Source organism: Myotis davidii, unplaced genomic scaffold (assembly GCF_000327345.1).
Source record: "Myotis davidii unplaced genomic scaffold, ASM32734v1 scaffold78, whole genome shotgun sequence".
NCBI lineage: Eukaryota > Metazoa > Chordata > Mammalia > Chiroptera > Vespertilionidae > Myotis > Myotis davidii.
The window spans coordinates 3,717,407-3,739,034 of NW_006290305.1; the positions used below are offsets into that span (position 1 = coordinate 3,717,407).

General features: G+C 38.4%; 1 protein-coding gene across 1 annotated transcript in view; it reads left to right on the top strand.

Annotated features, from left to right (window-relative positions):
• The window catches only part of PIEZO2 (piezo type mechanosensitive ion channel component 2), a 336,655-nt gene that overhangs the window by 268,569 nt on the left and 46,458 nt on the right, over positions 1–21,628 (top strand). Inside the window, exons 28-36 of the mRNA XM_015563603.1 lie at positions 467–710; positions 3,035–3,131; positions 4,285–4,444; positions 5,851–5,940; positions 8,455–8,576; positions 9,588–9,659; positions 13,902–14,008; positions 18,791–18,905; positions 21,416–21,475. Coding sequence (XP_015419089.1) covers positions 467–710; positions 3,035–3,131; positions 4,285–4,444; positions 5,851–5,940; positions 8,455–8,576; positions 9,588–9,659; positions 13,902–14,008; positions 18,791–18,905; positions 21,416–21,475 — 1,067 coding nt within the window. The remainder of the gene's footprint in view (positions 1–466; positions 711–3,034; positions 3,132–4,284; positions 4,445–5,850; positions 5,941–8,454; positions 8,577–9,587; positions 9,660–13,901; positions 14,009–18,790; positions 18,906–21,415; positions 21,476–21,628) is intronic.

Below are 21,628 nucleotides of genomic sequence, written 5' to 3' on the forward strand. Positions count from 1 at the left end.
GACTAGAACAGAAATCATTCCTTTGACTGTAATCTCCCTATATTTTGTTGAAGGATTTAACACACATGATAACCATTGTGTGGGGATCATTCTGGCAGTATTTATTCATTTACTCTGTTGCCGAAGAACACTGAATTAATTTTGTTAATTCTTTTTTTTTAAAATATATTTTATTGACTTTTCACAGAGAGGAAGGGAGAGAGACAGAGAGCTAGAAACATCGATGAGAGAGAAACATCGATCAGCTGCCTCCCGCACACCCCCCACTGGGGATGCGCCCGCAGCCAAGGCACATGCCCCTGACCGGAATCGAACCCGGGACCCTTGAGTCCGCAGGCCGACGCTCTATCCACTGAGCCAAACCGGCTAGGGCTATAGTATAGTTTTTACCCTCATTAAAGTAGAATCTCCCAACTTAATGTTTTTATTTGTTGTTGTCCTTTGATGGTTTGGTTTTATTTTCCAGATCATACTTAGACATGTCCAAAGTGATCATCTTTAGCTACCTCTTCTGGTTCGTCCTCACAATCATCTTCATCACCGGGACAACCAGGATCAGCATCTTTTGCATGGGTTACTTGGTGGCGTGCTTCTACTTCCTGCTCTTTGGGGGTGATCTGCTGCTGAAACCTATCAAGAGCATCCTGCGCTATTGGGACTGGCTGATTGCTTACAACGTCTTTGTGATTACGATGAAAAACATACTGTCAGTAAGTGGCTCCCACTGTGTAACACATTTGTGGTTTCAGTGTAAGAGTAAACAGTCTATTCAGTGGTTATTAAAAACCCATCATCCATCACACTGCTCTCTTAAAAGCCCCAAATGAGATGCTGCAAATTCAGAATTCAAATGACCATTTATTACTCTTTGTTTTGCCATATTAAGCAGAATCTTTTTTTCCACCATTTCAAGGTCACATGATGAGAGAATATGTATTCATCAGAATAAACTCTAAAACATATTTTATTCATTAAAATCCCATCTTTTCTGAGGACTAATTTATCATCATTCTTACTAGTGCAAAATGACCCTTTAAAGTCATATTATGTTGGTTAAAAGCAACTCTCTTATCTAGAAAGAGTTATAGAATTATTAAATACAAAATCATAGTTCTCTATGACATTGTGTGGGAGAGGAATGAAGTGAAATAGACTATTGAAAGCATGAATGTTTTATGTGCACATGAGATGTGGGTAGATACAGAAGCAATCACAGTGCCACTGCTGCCTCTGAGCACAGGCATTCTGACCAGGGCCCAGCTAAGGCAACAAAGGATTGAGGCAAAAACCACCTCTTTCTTCCTCAAAGTTTGGCTGCTCTGCTCTTAAAGTTCCATGTTCCAGAGCACAGCTTTCTCCCTGACCTGATCGATAACTCAAACTGCCCCCTTGTAACCCCAACGTCACATAAAATCTGTTAGGACACAGTTAAGTTCTTTGTTATTTCAGGATATTAAACAATAATCGTCCATGAACTGAAGGAGTTAATACATCTCTAGTTGCCCTAACTTAAAGTTAATCCTAGTACCTGCTACTCCCAGGCTATAGGTGATAATGCATTAGAAGAATAGTGATGTAATGACTTCCTGCTTCTCCCCTTCCTAACTACTTAAAGATGAGCTCACTAGGCAGGCAATTTAACTTTGAAAGCATTTGATTTGGGAGGGAGGGGGCAACGGCACATCCACTGCTGTATTTGGAAGTCTTGAAAAGTCAAGTCTGTGTAACCATGAATATGTGTTTGAATAATTTATTTTGTCTACAATCCATTGAAATGTTGATTTTCTAGTTGACATAAAAGTAAACTTTTATTTATCAATTTTACCACACCAGTATTTATGTACATTTGGGGTAGCATTGGGAATTATAGGAGAGGGTATGAGAGACAACAGAACACCATTTCATTCTAAAGCCAATCTGATGGTGAAGGATCTGTTACTAGAAGCTGATCCCTACAACCATTCCTGGAAAATCTGTCTACAAAGTTCATGAATTCATTCTGTAAACCTAAATTGCACTGTTTTTTGCTAGGCACTGCTAAAAATATATAGCACTCAAATTTTATCCTCAAGGAACTCACATTCTGCAAGGAAAGATAGACCTTCTTATAATTATATGATCTTTTGATGCTAATTATCACAAGGGTTCAGGAAAATAAAACAAAAAAGGGGTACTTAATATATTGCCTAGATAAGTTGGGAACAGGCTTTTTAAAGTGATGCCATTTGAACCATCAGAGACTTGAAAGAGAGATTGAAGGGTGTTCAGGTAGACAAGGCAGGGAGAATACTCCCAACTTGGGAATCTGAACAAACGCATGGCTGTGTACGACTGAAATGTGAATTCAGAAAGCATGTACTGATGCTGGGTTACTGCTGATTTGGGAGAAAATTCCAATTATATTCTCCTATCTCACATATCCCCAAGAAATCTGCATAATTCAGCCATCACTTTTATGTGCTGGCTTACAATAATTATGTGTAATACATGACAAGAAAGCATTGTTATGAGACAAAAAATCAAATCAACAAAAAACATATTCCTTTACCCAGAGAATTGGCAAAAAAAAAAAAAGCAGCTCCTATTCTAAGAGCTATATATCATGCAGCTTATGTTCATGATGATGTCCTGGCAAAGAGCAGAGGTTTCATATGTCTGACAGGCCAGGAAATAACTGGACTAAAATCAAAGTCCTAGAGTTCAGTGCTTACCCATTCATGATCACAGAGTTCAGCTTGTTTCTATGATAATCCAAGATTTCCTCTTTGAAAAGAGAGGTGCTTCCAAGTGCAGCAAACATCACCTTGAAGATGCTTCCTTTACTCATTGCGTCTAATATTCCCTGGGAAATGATGGTGCTCCGGAAGCATTCATAGCACCACCCAGTGGTGACTATAATTTTACGTGTCAGGACCTCCCACAGTCATTGGCACTGAGACTTTGTGAATTCTTGCACCTGTTAGGATCACAAGACATCAAGCTTTTTTTTCTGGGTGCAGAATTTCAGAATTTGCCTTTTCCATTTGTTTTTCAGATAGGAGCATGTGGATACATCGAAAAATTGGTTAAGAATAGTTGCTGGTTGATCCAAGCTTTCAGCCTGGCCTGCACAGTCAAAGGCTATAAAATGCGTAAGTATGAGAAGCATATTTGGGAATGGAAGAACAAAGAGGGAAGGGCAGCTGTATTGTTATAATTTAAACGTTGGGCCAAAACATGTAAAAAAAGAGAGAGAGAGAGAGAGAGAGAGAGAGAGAGAGAGAGAGATAAAAATGGAGTTCAGTTTGATCTGTACATGGAGGCTATAGGATTGCACTACATTATGACTCTATTGTCCATAACAAGGAAATGCTCCTATTCTGGACATCATAGATTGTCATCTAAAAACATCCTAAATCCTGGCAGGTCTGGAGGCTGGGTGTTGCCTGTAGTAGCTCCCTGAACATTTTGAATTATGATTAGGATGAGTTACAGATGCCCACTCAAACCTGTGGTTGTGTGCAGTTAGAATCTTCAGGCATCAATGTAATTCTGACTTCCATGTTCTTTTCTCCTCTGGAAGCTCAGAGAACCCCAAACTCAGGAAACAAGTGGGAAGAGCTGTAGATTTTCTGGAGTTACACTCCCACCAAGACAGAGGCAGAAGTCCCATTTTCATCTCTCTGCCTCTTGCATCAGCACCCAGGGCAACACCACACACGGTCCTCCCGGGTGCCTAGAATGGGGGCAGCTTGAACATGGCGCTCCCCCACTGCAGCTGCTAACCCAGGCTACCCTGTGCGGAGGATGCAGAGTCACGGGGGATTTGCTTTGACTTCGGATCAGATGTGCTGTTGAGACCCTTTCTTCTGATAGGCCCCAGTGTGCTGCCTACCGCTGGCTGGAGCCCGTTTCCAGAAAGGGTGTTTTATTTTGTACCAGAGCATTGCCTCTGGCATTGAGACATGCAGTCATTATTTCTTTATGGCCTTTGTTGGGGGGTGGGGGGAAAGGAGTCCCTCTCTCCCTAGAAGAAAGGAACACTCAGGAGTCTTCCTTAGCAAAGAGCCCTTCCTGTGCTTTACATTGTCAAGAGCTCGCTTTGCGGTCAGCCTCATGGATCAATGTTCACATTGGACTTTAAGTGCATGGCCTTGCTCGTAAATAAATCAACTCATAAGTGAGTTGATGGATCAGAATGTTGCTTTCATGCCTATGTGATTTCCCAAGCCTGATCACACACGGGTTTTATAAAATAACAAAAAAAAGGATGTTAATTTTACTTATTTTAATTTTTTGCCTCAGCTGATGCTGATTCCTCATGTAAACTACCCAGTGGTGAAGCAGGAATCATTTGGGACAGTATATGTTTTGCCTTCCTCCTGCTGCAGAGAAGAGTTTTTATGAGTTACTATTTCCTACACGTTGTGGCGGATATAAAAGCTTCACAGATCCTGGCATCGAGGTAGGGCAGACTTCTTAGTCTCCACGCTTCTTCCAGTTTTTGCCCCTGATCTTGTAGGCTTAGGGGGAAAGAATAGGAAGAGGACTAAGTATTAAAAGGAATGCCATCGAGATGGCTAGGTGCGTGACCCCCTAGACTGCTGTACCCGTATCAGAGACACTAGCCAATTGAACAGCGCAATCAGTGACCTTGACAGGTGAGAATCAGAACCAGACACCAGTGAGCTGAGGTTGAAAGTAAAGGCTTGGAGGCAGGGGACTTGACTTGGGGTGGTGACCATATAATACGATATACGGATGATATATCAAAGAATTGTACACCCAAAACCTGGGGCAGTAATGTAAGGCTGTACATAGGAAAGTGTGAGGTACATGGGTTCTTTTTCTAAGGCTTGAGAATGTTTGCATGCCTATAAGCAGGTTTTGGTGGCAGTGGAAAGGTTGAAAATGCAGGAAGAGAAGGAGAAAATGGGAGGATGGAGTCCCTCAGGCTGCAGGTGGGGAAGACACCTGAGCACAGGCGGCCTTAGGCAGGAGAACGTCACCTCTTCCACTGTCACCGAGAAAGGGTACCCACAGGATAGGTGGCGGGAAGCTGAGCAAATACTTGCTCATGACTTATGTTCTCTCCGGGAAGTAGGAAGCTAGGCCGTTTACTAGGAGTGAAGAGCCGTTGGCAGAACTCAGGATTTGAGAAAAGGGTAAGAAGTGTGAAATAGCCACTGGAGCGGAGCAGACAAGCTTCCAGAGAGTGCGGTGCAGTGGCTAGTCGGCCAACCATGCGTTCCTGCGCCTCTGATGCTAGCCCGTCCAACACAGGGCTGGAACACCACTGAGATTCTGCAGAATTGCCACACGCCGAGTGATTGTGACCTGTGACGATGGGACACAGTTGAGGATTTTAGGGTGATGAGATCTCTGGGGACCCTTAAGTTGGCTTGAAATGTGAGAAAAAGCAGAAGGGAGGGGAAGGATAGAAAGAATAGAATCAAAGAAGCAAGAGACTGAAAACCCTATTGATGGGGCTTGCAATTCAACTTTGCACTTGTCCTTAGGTATTGAGTAGAAAACCAATCTGAACTCACTCTTGCAAATGTTCCCTAGTGGAACAAGCTAGAATAAGGTCAGGTGAGTAACCTTAGGTATAACGTTCTGTGGGACAGGTTTGAAGCGGCGCGTGGCTTTCAATGTCTTAAGAAACACGAACCATTTTAGTTTTACTGATCTCTCAAGGTTGTGAGCAGCCACGCCGTCCTGGGGGAGGCTGTACCATATCTGTCCACTCAGAAGGGGCTGAGAAATTTCAGTCTACAGCCCAACAAGAAATGTTTTCAAACCCTTATAGTTATTTTAGGGGTTCTATATTATTAGAAATACTAATTTGTTCTGTTTCCAATTTTCCTTTAGGGGGGCTGAACTTTTCCAGGCCACAATTGTAAAGGCTGTGAAAGCAAGAATTGAGGAAGAGAAAAAGTCAATGGATCAGCTGAAGAGGCAGTAAGGATGCTTTATTTTCCTCTTCTCGGTTCCTTTTAGTATTGGTTGGTATGATCCCATTCAGACACTCTCAGCTCTCTCTCTAAAACAGCGGTTCTCAACCTGTGGGTCTCAACCCCTTTGGAAAACACATCGGAAAACACATATATAATTACATATTGTTTTGGTGATTAATCACTATGCTTTAATTATGTTCAATTTGTAACAGTGAAAATACATCCTGCATATCATATATTTATATTATGATTCATAACAGTAGCAAAATTACAGTTATGAAGTAGCAATGAAAATAATTTTATGGTTGTGGGTCACCACAGCATGAGGAACTGTATGAAAGGGTCGCGGCATTAGGAAGGTTGAGAACCACTGCTCTAGAAGCTCAACCCCCTGAAAAATTGATTCACAACTTCCCAGGTATTTACTGGTGTGCCTGATAGGCTGAACATGGAAGTCTTTAAAAAGAAAGTTGGCTACATTGTGGTAGAAAGGGAGCCGACTTGGGTAAGGCCAATGTCAAGGCTTAGTTTGGTTGCTTACTTTGATAATTTGAGCGAGTCATTCACATTCTCTGGATTTTAATTTTCTGCTTTAAATTAGGGATGACAATTCTCCCTGAGGTTTTTAGAAAGATTAAACAAGGTAATGAATGAAACAGCGCCCTTCACAGTGCCAGGCACGTGGAATAAATGATCATCACACCTGTGGGTTAAGGGAATAAATGCAGAGTTCTGGCTCTGGAAGGATCTTTAGAGATAATATCATCCAGTCTCTTCAGGAAGAAACTGATGACCCACAGTATTAGATCATTTAAAATTCACAACTAACTAGAGGCAGCACTAGAAATGCAACCCATCCTTCCCTATATTCAGTTCAAGACCTTTTCCAACAGAGCATCCTGGAGAAGTTGAGTCATGGACTGACTTCACCCAAGAGATTTGAGAATTTGAGTTCCAGGGGGTTTTGTTTGTTTGTTTATTTTTGGCACATTGTAAAGAATTTTCTTCGAGTGAGATTTCCAGCAATGAATGGAACTTCTGAGGGTCGGTAGCCCTTCATGTTTGGAGGGCAAGTTTAAGAGCTGACAACCTAGAATTCAGCACACGAGAAAAATTCCCTGAGTTTGCTTAAACTAGTTCATTGCATTCTGACCTCATTTTTACCCATGCAAAAATATTTGCTAGTACAAATTACACGTATTCCATGGCATGGTTATTTTACGCTCACATATATGAGCTATATAGTGTGATACAGTGTAACTGTTGCTAATGTTGTTTCTAAATACCTTAGGTCTAGAGAAATAACCAATTTGGACCCACATTTAGAATGTGTTCCCATAATTGAGGCCTGTTACTGTAATTCACTTCACTGAATTGTGTCATTTGCTTAAGTGATAGAAGGTCAGAATAAAAAAGAATGAAGACAGTGATTGCAAAAGATAAACTGAAAATGTTTTAGCTGCACAAAGGAGAAATGGTGCTTAAACCAGTTCTTGAAGAATATATCCAGAATTGTAAGAAACTGAATTAAACAATGAAACATTTCAGGAGGGCAGACCTAGGAAATAGAGTTCAACATTGCAGTTTCTAAATAGACTTCCTAAATAAGCACACAAAATAAAGGTACTAAGTCAATAATTAAAGATACAGTAATACATTTGTCCAGAACCAATAAGAGATTAGATTTGAAATAGAGAAGAAGCATGATCTAACAAAATACTTATTAACATTTTATGAGCGACTTGCTATTTACAACAGTTCTCACATTCACATATTTTTGTCATTTGATGTTCACAACAACCATGTAAGGTAGACAGATGTTTAAAAATGCAAAACCTGGGAGAATAAAGGACTTTATATTTCACTAGAGGTCTGGTGCACAGATTTGTGCACTGGTGTGGTCCCTCAGCCTGGCCTGAGACCTCTCTCAATCAAGGACCCCTTGGGGGATGTTGGAGAGCTGGTTTTGGCCCAATCCCCACAGGTCAGGCTGGGGCCCCACTGGTGCATGATCAGGGCCAGGGAGGAACCGTGGGAGGGCTCCAGGGGGCGTCCGGCCCATCTCACCCAGTCCTGATAAGCGAGACCCCAGCAGCAAGCTAACCAAATACTCGGAGCATCTACCCCCTGGTGGTCAGTGTGTGCCATAGCAACTGGCCAAATGGTCAAACAGTCAGACACTTAGCATATTAGGCTTTTATTATATAGTATAGGATAATATGCTGCATTCAGACAGGTATGGTACACGGTATAAGTAGACATAAAGTATTGCATATAAAACTTTAGCAAATTATTATCAGTCATATTATTAAGGCTTGCATCTGTGTAGTAAAAAGTAGCGTAAGTATATAAAAAAAATGGAGATACTTGTTTCTAATAAGAAACCATTCACAAGTCCAAATATCGACCACCGTGTTCATGCTTTTAGCTATGTACTTAAAAGTGTAAACCCAAAGTATGACCATAGGATAACTGCGGACGTGTTCTTGGCATTGCTGCTGCTCTTGCATCTTTTCAGGATGGATCGCATTAAGGCCAGGCAACAGAAATACAAAAAGGGTAAGGAGAGGATGCTGAGCTTGACCCAGGAGTCAGGGGAAGGCCAAGACATCCAAAAACTCTCTGAAGAGGATGACGAAAGTATGTCGAGACATTTCCCTCTTGCTCAAGTACCTTGATATTGAATAATAGCATGATATTGGGTAGGGCTGTAAAATCATGTTAGTTTTCATTTTGCCAATATTATCAATGTATTTTTGTAACTTGACAAGTTTTACATTCCGTTGTGGATGGGATGCCTTTATTTGTTTCATGAAGTACACATTTAATGAATCCATGACTTTACAAGTATCTTCTCTTCAGCAAAACAACTTACATCAATATGTAACCTGCCTTCTGATTCACAGATGTGTTTCTGAAGGAATTGGGCATAAATTCGCTTAATTTATTCCTTTAGGGAAGATATTTCAGATATGCAATCTACTGTAATCTTTGATTTCTATGAATATTATATGAAAACTAAGTATATATGCATATTTTATGTGGTGTCTAAATAATGGCAAAGTATCATTTAATGATATTTATATTTAAATGTATTCATGATATCTAATAATAGCTATATTATACCCAGAAAAGTTGAAAAGGTCTTCTTATAAATGTTTGAATGCTTTTTTATTTAGAGGGAATGAAGAAATAATGCATGATAGTATCTATTCATCACTAGTAAACATTTTTTCAACCATATATTCAAATAATCGCAAGAAAAATGTCTGACTATAGGGAACATACGGTTTTAACAAATTATTTGCCACTGAATTGTGCTATAAATTTTGGGTGATGCTTTTTCTGTTGATTCAAAAAAAATTTAGTGTGAAATGTATTTTTGACAGATAATACCTTTGTAAATATTTTTTTCTGTTACTAAAAAGAAAACGGAAATGTGGCATAATGTGAATAGAACACAGTATTTACCTTGTGAACTCAATTGCTATTACATGTAAATTTTTCAGCTTCCGTATAGTTCCTTTTCCTGACCTCTGATGTACTTTTGCAACTTATCTAGATTTTAACAATTGAGTTGTTTTTAGCGTGGTTTTCAAAATTTGTTTTCTCGCTTTGTAAGAATTAATATTTGGACATATTTTATTTTAGGAGAAGCAGACAAACAGAAAGCCAAGGGCAAAAAAAAGCAGTGGTGGCGGCCTTGGGTTGATCATGCTTCCAGTAGGTTTTCTCGATCCTCTTACAATTTTGTCAGTTCTAACCCTTATATCCTTGACCAGAATTCAGGCGTCCCCATGGCCTGTGTGTTTTCATGCATGGTTTGATCCTTGTGACTTGATAGGGGGTCGGAGTATAGGAAAATTGAGATATGAATGACTCTCTGAGCCTGTAGACAGAATCTTCCAGAGAAATTAGTGATTACATGCTGGCTGAAGAAAGCCAAGCTCGATCACCATTTACGGGCTCAGAAAGGAAAGAACCATTGATTGCTATGTTATCCACTCCTGAGGTGTGGAGTCCTGCTGATGTGTATTTGTTTTATGGCTTCAAACCCTTAATAAAAATAAGTTTCTGTGCCTCCTGGGACCCTGATTTAAGGATCATCATTATGTTCACAGTGTTAGCGACCCTCTTGTAAGACACTAGGCGTGGATGCCAATGAGCCTCCCCTACCCCCCTTCCCAGAGCTTAGATTTTATTTGCATGTGAGGAATTTTTACACTTTATTAAATATAAAAATGAGAACAACTTAAAATGAATGTACTTTTTAGTTCGGCCTCCTCCCTAGTTTTAAAAAGGCTCATAGCGTGTGGCCTCAGGCAACCTGCAGCTCAGCCAGGACCAGTTAAGAGGAGTCAGAAAACAGTTTTGAAAAGCAGTACTTGATAGCCACATGGAATTAGTGCTTTTCCCTCCTGAGCATAAAAAAGTAATGAGGAATTATGGTACTCTGTGGCTGTATTTGTTCTGCTTGGCAAAAGAACTATCTATCACCCAGTATTGGCCAATGGTATTTTAATGGAATGATCCCTTTGAATCCAGCCCTCTTTAAATGTACTAGAAATTAAGGAATTATTAATTATTTTGAAAATTACTTATAATATCTTCAGTCTTTTATGTCTTGTTCTGTGTTTTAATAACTGTAGCTCATATAATCAGACAAGGAATATCATCAAGGCTCATTCCATCACATGATGATTGGAGAGACTCTACTAGTGGGATATTTAGAATCAGTAGAGAATCAAATTGATCAGAATCTTTTCCCATATTTAATTCCTAGTGTCACCTAAGACACTGGTATTAGCTTCTCTGATTCTAGAAATACTTTTTTTAAATCGGTACACCAATTTAATAAAGCAATATTCAAAATTTGCTCAGTATGTGTGGATGTAAATAAATTTAACCCCAAATATTGAATTTTAGCATTATGGCAGAAAAAAAAATCCATCTGTTCTAAAGAGTTTTATTTTATTTTCTGCCAAAGTCAAAAGGCAAAATTCAAGGTGAAATTCTCTGTGACCCTAATTTATTGCCCATTGACATGTTAGTCATGCTGGTTATCTAACAATGCATTGCACTGTGTGCCCATTTCTATCAAGTCACAAGTAAACTATGCCTATCTTTCTGTTTTTAAAGGGTTCTTTGCGAGTTTAAAGAGACCTATCCATTTCAAAATTGTGTCATACTAAATGTTTTGTTTTTTCAGCTGGGATAAATTCCCATTGCAATCATTATGGTTGTGTTTCCTTTCTCATCTAAATGTTGCATTTTGGAAGGATTTGGATATGGTCTTTGATAATGATCTTACAAGTTGGGAATAATTTAAAGAACTTCCTATGAAGGGTATTGTCTTTAGATTTTTCTGATTCATTTCACCCTCATTATATCAAGTTCTCAAAGACTGGTATTAAACTAAATGTGCCTCGTTACAATACCTTATGATGCAATAATGCATGAATGTGTGCTATTCATAGGTTGGAATCATATTCTGAGCATGGTGTTAAATTTTTTTCTATAAAATATATTTTCTTTACAGGCTTTTGAGGAAGGGAAAGGAATGAACATGTGATATATTTTATACACTATGACATGCTCCAAAACTTATATTCAGATCTGGAAGCACTTTATTGGAAGCGCTATTTCTCTAAAAGTCACTGGGCTTCCAAGTAGATATTTCTTAGTGGTGTCAAGCATAAAAATAAGTGTGGTTGGAATACCCTTGTGTAAATCCATTGGCAGTATAATAATGTTGCCGTGTTGTTCATATTATTGGTCAGCATTCGAGACCTTAACATAGACTGCAGGTGACAAACCTCCCACTTCCATACCTATGTGCACACATGCGATTGCATCATTGCTGTTCAATGATACCTTCCATTTCAGTGTAGTGTGTCTTCTTGTCACTTTAATTCTGTCTAAATCAATGCCAAGTCTCACTTTATATTTAAATATCGGATATAAAGGGCCCATTTTGGGAGGATGGGACTTTAAAATTTATTTTCATGCTTAGTTGCTCAGTAATAACATTGGCATCCATAATACTCCATAATACGTATAGGGACACAGGCTGGAGGCAGGATCTCATCTGCACTGACAAAGGCATATGTAAGAGTTCTACTCATTATTAGCAGATAGCACTGAAGAAAATATTCTCTGTTACTTTCCTAGTTTTATGTCAATAACATTTGGTAAAGAATAGAAAATATTTAACATTTTTCTTTTTGTAATGTGTTCATTCTACCTCTCACATACAAATCGGTAGTTTTTCAAATAACAAAATCAATGCTATGACTACCTGAGGCCTCACAGTGTCCTCACGGATAAAGTTATAGAAGGTATGATTGAATACAATTTAAGCTACTGTTGATTTTAGAGACTATAATGAGGGTAAAATGCTCAATCTGATACTCTTGTTTTTACCAAATGACCATGTGACGTACAGTCCATGTAACTTTCCTGCAAATCTCTGAGCTTACCTTGAGGCATTACTTTAATGGTCTGCTCACTGTCAAACGTAATGCTGTCACTTTGGTTTGTTCTTGCTTACTCTCACCTTATGTTATATTGCATTTGTTTCCTCAGGCCTGGACCCAGTGCTCTGGGCCTGGTTATTTCTTCAAAATAAAAATAAAAAACAAATCACAGTGCTTCTGTTCAAGGATATAAGGCCCAATTCATTCCCTCTGCGTCTTCATGGATGGAGTCCTCAGATACGTCTGAAATCATGGGCAAAATTATATACCTTTTGACCATGTTAGTGATATTCAAGCAACTAATTTTAAACAAGCCAAGGTTTTCCATTACCTTGCAATGTTTAAGTCCAAAATATAACTGGACACATCATGCTATGTTATCCAAAAGAAAACTCAGCATTTGAAGTCTTGAACATAACTTGAAAGTGTTAATGTTTTCCTGCAAGGATGGTACAGTTCTTGTAGCATCAGAAATATGTATGCTGGGTCTCTTTTCTCTGATAAATTTAAAATAACGCCCAAACTGATAAAAAAAATGTGATCCTCAAATTCCTATAAATCTCTGGAGATTTTAGCTCTCTCTAATCCTAACTCTTAGCACAGCAATATGTTCTTGCAGGGAAAGTATTAAGCAAGGCAAGGATGATCTATACTGTTTGTGCTTGGTGTCTTATGCTCAGTACAGGTCTCCTCAGATTTCAGTAAGTGACTGGGGAGTTCCTGGTTGACCAGAAGTCTAACAGCACTAAACTGTACGGACCATGTCTGCCGTGCCTCAGTCTGTCCCATGCTCTGTGTAGAAACAGCCAGAGTGGTGGTGGTGGTGGCATTATTGTGGTTGTGTTCTTTTTTTAATGTTGCCCACCCATTTTTTTCTTCATGGCAATGTGTTATTTTTTTAAAAATCAACTCTTTCAAATGTCTTGCCATATTTGTGTCCCTTGTGTGCCATGTGGGGAAGCCAGGTCTGCACAGTATAAAGTGAAGTAGAAGATTGGTGACACGGATTCTTGGTCCTGAATCTTCCTGATTGGTTTTCTACAACAGTTTGGACCTGTTCAGACAACACCAAGCCTTCCACTTTACTTCAGCCTTGTCTAAAAGACCAGAATTGCTGAATTGCAAAATAGTTTTCAGTTATTTTGGTCATCTTGGTAACAAAACTGGTTGCTGCAGAGTTGATCTGATATGTCTGTATAACATTTACAACGAAGAAGGAAGAAAATACCAGATCATCCCAGTAGTGGCCAATTCTTTTACATGGCACAGACAAGGCCTTCATGCTCTGTAGACTCAGTCATGCCAACAGCACATAGCATAGCCCAGAATGAATCCTCTTCATCTCTTGTATTTTTCCTCTCTATCAATGTCTCTTGCTGTGGTCCTTTTATGGGCAATTTATGTGTATCTTTGGGGGGCATTTCATGAATAATCCCCTGATTATCTTGTATCTCTTTCAAGAAGTAAGTAAATATTTTGTTTTGCTTAGTGGTCAGGAGTGGAGACTACTACTTGTTTGAAACGGATAGTGAAGAGGAGGAAGAGGAAGAATTAAAAAAGGAAGACGAAGAACCTCCAAAAAAGTCAGCTTTCCAGGTAATTATGGGATTTGGGAAATCATGTTCTTTGCTAATTGAGTTTTGTTTGTTTTTTTTGACAGATCGTGCTTAAAAGCCTAGACTTCTGCCATGTTCATATGTGTTAGAGCCCTAAGCTTCCGACCTACGTCTGAAATTGTTTTTTCCTCATTAAACTAATGCTGCTTGCTCTCGGCATTGCCATAGTTTCTACTACACAAGAACACTGCTCCAGTCGGGTTCATTCACTTGTATCCAACATGTTTCTGATGCTACCAACAAAAACATTAAACTTTCTTAGGTGAACTTCATTTTCCTGTTGCAAGTGGGAGGTGAAGAAGACTTCTCTGTCCTTGCTTTGGATTCCTTGAGTGGACTTATATTTCAATATGTAGACAGTTGATCACGCTTTGTTTGAAAACAAATGGTCATTTAAATATTGCTTTGTTTTGAAAGTCAGTTTTATTTATATTGCTAAAGATTTGAGAAGTTATTGAAACAATAAAAGTACCTAGCACAGCTCTGATTTTTTTCCAACTTCACTGCCCTTTTCTCCCCGGAACTTGCTGCACCAGTCTCAGTTGTATAGCTCATTAGCCTAACTATAGTGTACCCAGTGAATGTATAATCAGTGCTACCTAAACATGATGATTTGTTGGAAGAGTTACGTATGGAATGGAAGCTTGATATAGACTTATATGTATATAGATGTTAGGAAAGAGCCACATATTAGGAGTTAGTTTTCATTGGTTATACTACAAGCACCTAGAATTACATGTTGTGTCCTTGAAGAGGCTGTTGTCAGTTTGCTGGCCAGGTCTTCTCAAGCTGGCAGGTTACATCCACCCGTTTTCCCAGTGACACTGAAGAACTAAAGTATTCACGGAGACACCTTGCTCTGATGCTTTCTCACCGGCCACATTGCTAACCTAGTGCGTTTCCAGATGACTGTGTCTGTGTGCATGCATGCAGCTGGCTTGTCAAATACTAACAACTTGACTTGTTTATTTTTGCTCTAATGACTCTTGTTCTAACTCATCATGCAGCAAAGGAGAGACCGAGGTCGTCTTGACTATTTTCATGGATTATGTGCAACGTTTGACTATCTTCTTTCTTTCTAACATAAGCACACTTTTATTCTAGCTTCAGTGACTGGCACATTTGAGCCTAGTTGATGTAATTGTAGAGACAAACTCATGCTGACATCATATATTAAATTACTAGTTTTTGTTTTTTTTCTACTAACTACTCTTGCTTTGTCCTTCTTTGTAGAGAGCTATTGGGAAGTTTGCATCAGCCATTTTAGCCTTGCCAAAGTCTGTCATTAAACTTCCCAAAACTATTCTTCAGTATTTAATCAGAGCTGCAAAGGTATTTGATGTTTTACTGGTGTGTGGTGTGTGACCCTCTGCTCTGTAGATCTTTAGACAAGCAGATCCTTGTTGCTACATCTGCATTTTCCCTGTTCTATAGATCGAGCAATGAAGGAATTCTAAGAATTTAAAACGTTAGACAAAGTTTTCCATAAAAAGTTCTGAGAAGCCAAATTTCATATTATTTGATTCTCGTTTTTCCATTGACACCAGAGCCTATCGAAAAATAGGAAGAGAAAATGCAGATATACATCTATTTCTGTCCTTTTTGTAGTTTTGTCTAAGTCACATCTCACTTGAAAAGGGTCATATCTGGTTGCATGCATCAGTTATGATGTGTGAAAAGTATAATTTTTCTCAGAAAGCTGGTTAAATTACAAGTAAGCCAATAAAAGATTCAGTTTGCTCCACCTCCTTCCTGGCTTCCTGTCAATTCTCCATCTTCCTAAACTGGACATCATTTTCCATTTCTCATTGGGAATTCAGTACACCTCCTCCCTAGCCGGCGCTGCTGTGTGCAGTCTGCGCAGCTGCTCCTACCCAGGTACTGAGCTGAATAACTGTTCACATCCAGCTACCTGTGCTGTCGTCCCTTCACTACTGAAAATCATAGGCAGTGAGTTACTCTTGTTGTACTTGAAGGAAAGCTGTTTCTCTTGACTTAATCTGAGGCAAGCACGAAAACGCTTAGGTCTTTATGCTCCTCGGTGTTAAGCAAATGGTTTGGATAGTGACCAAGACTGGTGTTTCTCACAGTTCACTTGAGGATCTTATTTAAATGCAGGTTATTTAAATTCAGCAGGTCCTGGGTGGGATCTGAAATTCTGTATTTCTCTCGAACTCCTGGGTGGAGTGCAAGCAGCTGGACCACCTTGAGTAGCAGGATCTACTCTAGGTCCCTGCATATTAGTTTAATATTCACCGCTGCCACTTCCCTCGGATTCTTTCTTCTCTATTCTATGAGTCTCTCCATCCATGTAAAAGAATTTCTGTGAAAGATTACAATGTAACTATCTTACTATTTTTTTTTAGATCCTATTATTTAAAAAATCCCTACTTACAGACAACATAAAGCAAGCCCTGGACCACACCTGAATTAAAGGGCAGTATATGAAATTTAACCAGTTTCAGTTAAGGATCTTCTGTGTCAATGAAGTTCTCTCCTGTTTTAAAGATTAAATTCTTTTTTATATAATAAGTGTTCGGTAAAATGAATTCCATTTTCCTTAATAATGCATAATAAAATTTAAGAAAAAAAATGTAAGATAAAGTTGGGAATCCAGTGGCAGTGCAGTTTGGAGAAGCCAGAGGTCACTAGAGACATTTCCATGCATTTTCTACTTGTGGTGAGTGGAACTCAGGCCTGATTCCCTAGGGAGACCCATCAAATGGATGGTAGCTCCAGCCACCAAGTAAGAATTGAGAAGTTTCAGTAAGAAAATGCCATTCCTTGACTCAGTAAGAAATTGGATGTTTCCTCCTCCACCTTCGTCATCAACTTTTTCCTGACACAGTTGGACTTAAGTGAAACTGACCCTCTGTCAGATGTTCCTGGAACTCTAAAATATTTGTATTTCTAAATATCAGCATTAAGAGAATTTACCTACAAATAAAGAGTGTCATATGATTCTTTCCCCCTCCCTTCTTCCCTCTTATTTGTATTAGCTAAATTCTTATTACAATAAGATTCTTACAATATTACAGTAGTCTTAATCATTTAGGTGTCATATGTAGAACCAGGAGTTCCCTTTCAACACAGTCAAATTTCAGTGGTCCTCACCATTTCCCTAAGACCTCTTCAGTCTAATCAAAGCACCTCCTCTTCTTCTCACCCTCCAGCCCAAAGGTTTCATTTTCTTCAAAGGAGAAAAATGTATCCAGTTGTGCACTTATAACATTTGCAGATCCTGAATTTTTTTTATTTTTTTACTTTTGGGATTCTTGCATTCTCTAGAAAGAGGATTCTAATAACTTTTTAAAATAAAATGTCACCATATTTTGCTCTTAAGTTTGAAATTTTATTTACATTTGGCAGAATAGATTTTTTAAAAGAATCAATGTTTTGCGGAAGCAAGTTTGCTTATTAACAAGATATTCTTGCTAGACTTCCCAATTAACATGCTCAATAAACATCCACCATAAATTCCTTTATTTGATCCTTCTTCAAATTTCAGTTTATCTCATTTTTTTAAAATATTTGGGGCATAAAATAGGTTTGCCTCCTGCGTTTTTTATTTAGAAATAAAAAATAATAATAAATTTACATTAATTGCCCTTAAGATTCAGATTTCTACCAGTGACAAGTCATGTTCTTTCTTAATAACCTATGACCTTTATATTTCCATATATGGAAACATTGAATCCCTCTTAAATTTTTAAAATATACTTTTATTGTTGATAGGACTACAGATATCTCTTAAATTTTACTGACAACGCAGTGCCCATGGTTTCCTTAAACAGTGCTTTTCAAAGATCCCAGAAATCTGAACATTACATACAATAAATTGAAAGTGCCTGGGTCTACACGCGACCCTGCAAAATATTCCTTTACCTCTCTGATGAGAACAGAAAACCCAGCTTCCCTGAGACCCAGGTGTGTCTGCGGGTGCATGAGGCGCATGCCTGCTTGGCTTCGTGGTTCTAGGTGGCTGACTTTGTATATCAAGGTTTTCTTTTTGTTCCTTCTGCATGACTCTCAGTGGGCGGGCTGTTCGTCATGGGTCTATCATGGTTATCGGTTATAATAATATACTATTGCAACTATTTTCAGCTCTTGAATGAAAATGACAAAAGGCAACCAAAAGCTCAAGTTTTCCTTCCATACCATCTGCAATAACTTCTTAATCTTAATATCACAGTATTGTTCCTCTCCAAATACTAATCAATTTGCAAAGCCCTTTCTCAAGTTGCTGGTAATAGCTGTTATTCACAGGGGAAGGTATCAAATGTGAAAAACTGTTTCCCAGCGCAAGCCAGTAAAAGATGCTATTTTGTTTTTTACTCAGAGTTTATTTATGATGGAAGAACATTACTCTATTGATACTTAGTGAGACCTCCAGTTTATTCCATTGTGTGTAATGGGAAAGATCAATAGTTAAGTGTCACAAATGGTAGTAGTACAGGGGGAGCTGGAAAAAAATGCTGGTTTGTATATACCCAAAGTTTCTCATGATTGTCTGTGATACCAAATGAAATATATTCCTACAAATCTGTTTCCATCTACTATTTCATGATAATGAAAATAGCACAGGTCAGCTCAGCATTTGAAAGAATACGGGGGTGGGAAAAGAAAGGATATTGGAGATGGTATTTAGTTTGTGTTGGCAGAAAAAATAATGTTTCCAAAAGTCAGGAAGCTTGGTGTTGGTCTCTTTTCTTTAAATTAAATTATTAAAAAGCCAGAAAATAATTGAACTTTCTCCCTTCAGTTTGTTTATCAAGCCTGGATTACTGACCCTAAAACAGCACTCCGACAGAGGCGCAAAGAGAAAAAAATGTCTGCAAGAGAAGAACAGAAAAGACAGAGAAAAGGATCTGGGGAGGGTGAGTGTCCTGGGGTGCAGCTCTAGCCACACTCTGCATTTCTGTGGCCTTGAATACAACAGAGGAACTGCAAAGGACAGAATCTTTGGAGACATCAAACTCTTAAATTCCAAAGAGCGCGAAGACTTATACTTGTTCTTAATTGCTTGTGTCTGACACTTGGAAGAAATTAAAACATGAATTTAAGTTAAGATGCATTTATAAAATGGGGGAGAGGGGCAAAATAAACCCAAAGAAAGTCTGTAGAAAGAAAATAAGTTTATTTTGAGAGAGATATTAAGTTATAGAAAATAAATATAAGACAAGACCTTATCAATAAGTTAAAAGCTGTTCTTGGAAAAAGTAATAATAAAGGTGAACCTTTGACATTTGATCGTGAACCAAAAATGGAACATAACTACCAATGCCATATTCAACATTAAACTGCTGCATTTGAAGGCATATCAGAGAAACACATTTCTAAGCAGCCCGGGGGGGTGGGGGGTGGGTGTGCAGGCAGGCGGGCGGAATTTCAAACCACAAAACACACCACTAGCAAAGTTAAAGTGCAGTGGGGGCACTCAGGAAAAACATTTTCATTAAATAAATCAGACTGAAGATTAGTATTTAATATAATAAGATTCTAAAATATCAGTAAAAGAAAAGTTCAACCCAATAGATCAACAAATATGAACACAATTCACAAATCAAAAAAAGGGGGAAATGGCCTTTTTAAAGGAACTCAGCTTCACTAGTAACATGAGAAACACAAACTAAGTCTTTTGATATTTTGGGTTTTTAACCTATGGGATTGGCAAGAAGCTAAACATTTGATAACACAGGAACTAGTGGGAAGCTGAGTGCTTTTGTAGTTGTCCATCCACTTTGAAGAGCAATGTGTCAATATCTGAGGACATTTTAAGTGTACAATCCTACTAGAGATCAGTCCCACTTCTAGGTGTGTGGCGTAACCTGAAGCAGGATCTGCACATGTGCACAAAAACACCTGGCTAAGGGTATTCATCAAACATTATTTATTAATAACAAAAATTTAGAAACATCTGAAATGCCGACATAAAGAAGGAGATCCAAGTAAATTATGTTATCATTATACAATGGAATACTCTTCAGTAGCTTAAAAAATGAGATGGATTCCTTTGAACTGATTTGGAGAGAAGTTCCTGACAAATATTGTTAAATGAAAAGCATTATGTTGCAAAATGGCATACGGATTATGCAACCATTTATGAAACAAAGGAAACCTCAATAAAATATTTTGCATTTTAATGGGTTTGTATAATAGTGTGTAAATGCAAGAGAAAGGTCAGGAAGAAAACTTAGAAAATTAATAACAGTGCTTGCTTCTGGGGGAGGGGTGGAGAGACTGAGATTAAGTGGTGTGATTAAAGAGAACGTTAGGCTTATCTAAATTCTTAAATTTTTGTGCTTTACAGAGAAAATATATACATAAATTCTTTGTGAAATTAAAAATATATTTAAAAATAAAAGAAAAAAAACATAATTTTTAATGGAGCTCTAAATAGAAACACCTCTCTCCTTTTTTACCATTCTGCCCCCTGCTACCTCCAGGTAACTTTAATTTTATTTTACTTTCTTGGTTTAATAAGACAAAATTAAGACAGAGCTGATGTAAGAAGACATCAGGCAAGAGATAAATGCACAGTCTGCCCTGGACACCCATCTACTGAGCTACCAAATCTTCACAACATGTTGTGTTCACTCCCACTCCTTTCTCATGGGCCTGCACATATGTGTGCAAGCACGGTTTCCCTTGTTTCTCAAAAGTGAGTTCATGCCATACAAACTGCTCTTACATGTTCATTAGGAATGTATTGTGACCATTTCTCCAATTAAGTATTCACAAATCCATAGCTTCCCTTTTTAATAGCTGCAAAATATTCTGTGATATGGGTATGCTTAATTTATTCAACTATTACATCATGAATGGACAAAAGTTAGCTTCCAGATTTCTGCTGCCATGAACAGTGGTATCATAGACATCCCTAAACAAAACTTCGTATGTAGTCGGACTTGTCTGTGTATTTAAATGCATAGCAAAAGGTCGGGAAGAACATGCATTGTCCACAGAATACGTTATTTAAAGTGGGATTACTGGGATAAATGATGTGCTTTTTTTTGTTGGCTTTAATAGGTATTTTCCAAAACCGTTTCAGTAATTTACGCTCCCATGAGCGGAAGTGTGCACTTCCCTGTAGCTTTATCCCCCATATATTACTCTTTCTACTATTTGTCTTTCTCTGGGATGATGAAAGGCTTTCATTTTCATTTGAATTTTCCTAACTACTAAGACTGACTACATTTTATTTTCTTGGTATCTGTGATTTTTGTTCTGGATGCCATGAATTCTTACAAGTTTTCCCCAGGAACTCTTCAGATAGGCAGAATATCTGAAATTTAATTTTTAAGACTTATTTTAATCCAGAAGAGTAGAGTGGCGTTTAATATACCCTAACTGAATCTAACTCGTGTTAATTGAACACACTCGACAGGTCCTGTGGAGTGGGAAGACCAAGAGGATGAACCAGTCAAAAAGAAATCGGATGGACCAGGTAATACAATAAATACATATGACTAGGGAGAAATTTGAAAATGTTCCTTGCCCAATGTTTATGTAATGAAAAGCTGCCTAAAAATAATTAACCAAATACTGTTTCTGGACTATGACTAAATAACCGGTGTCCTTTGAAATCTCATCTCCAGAG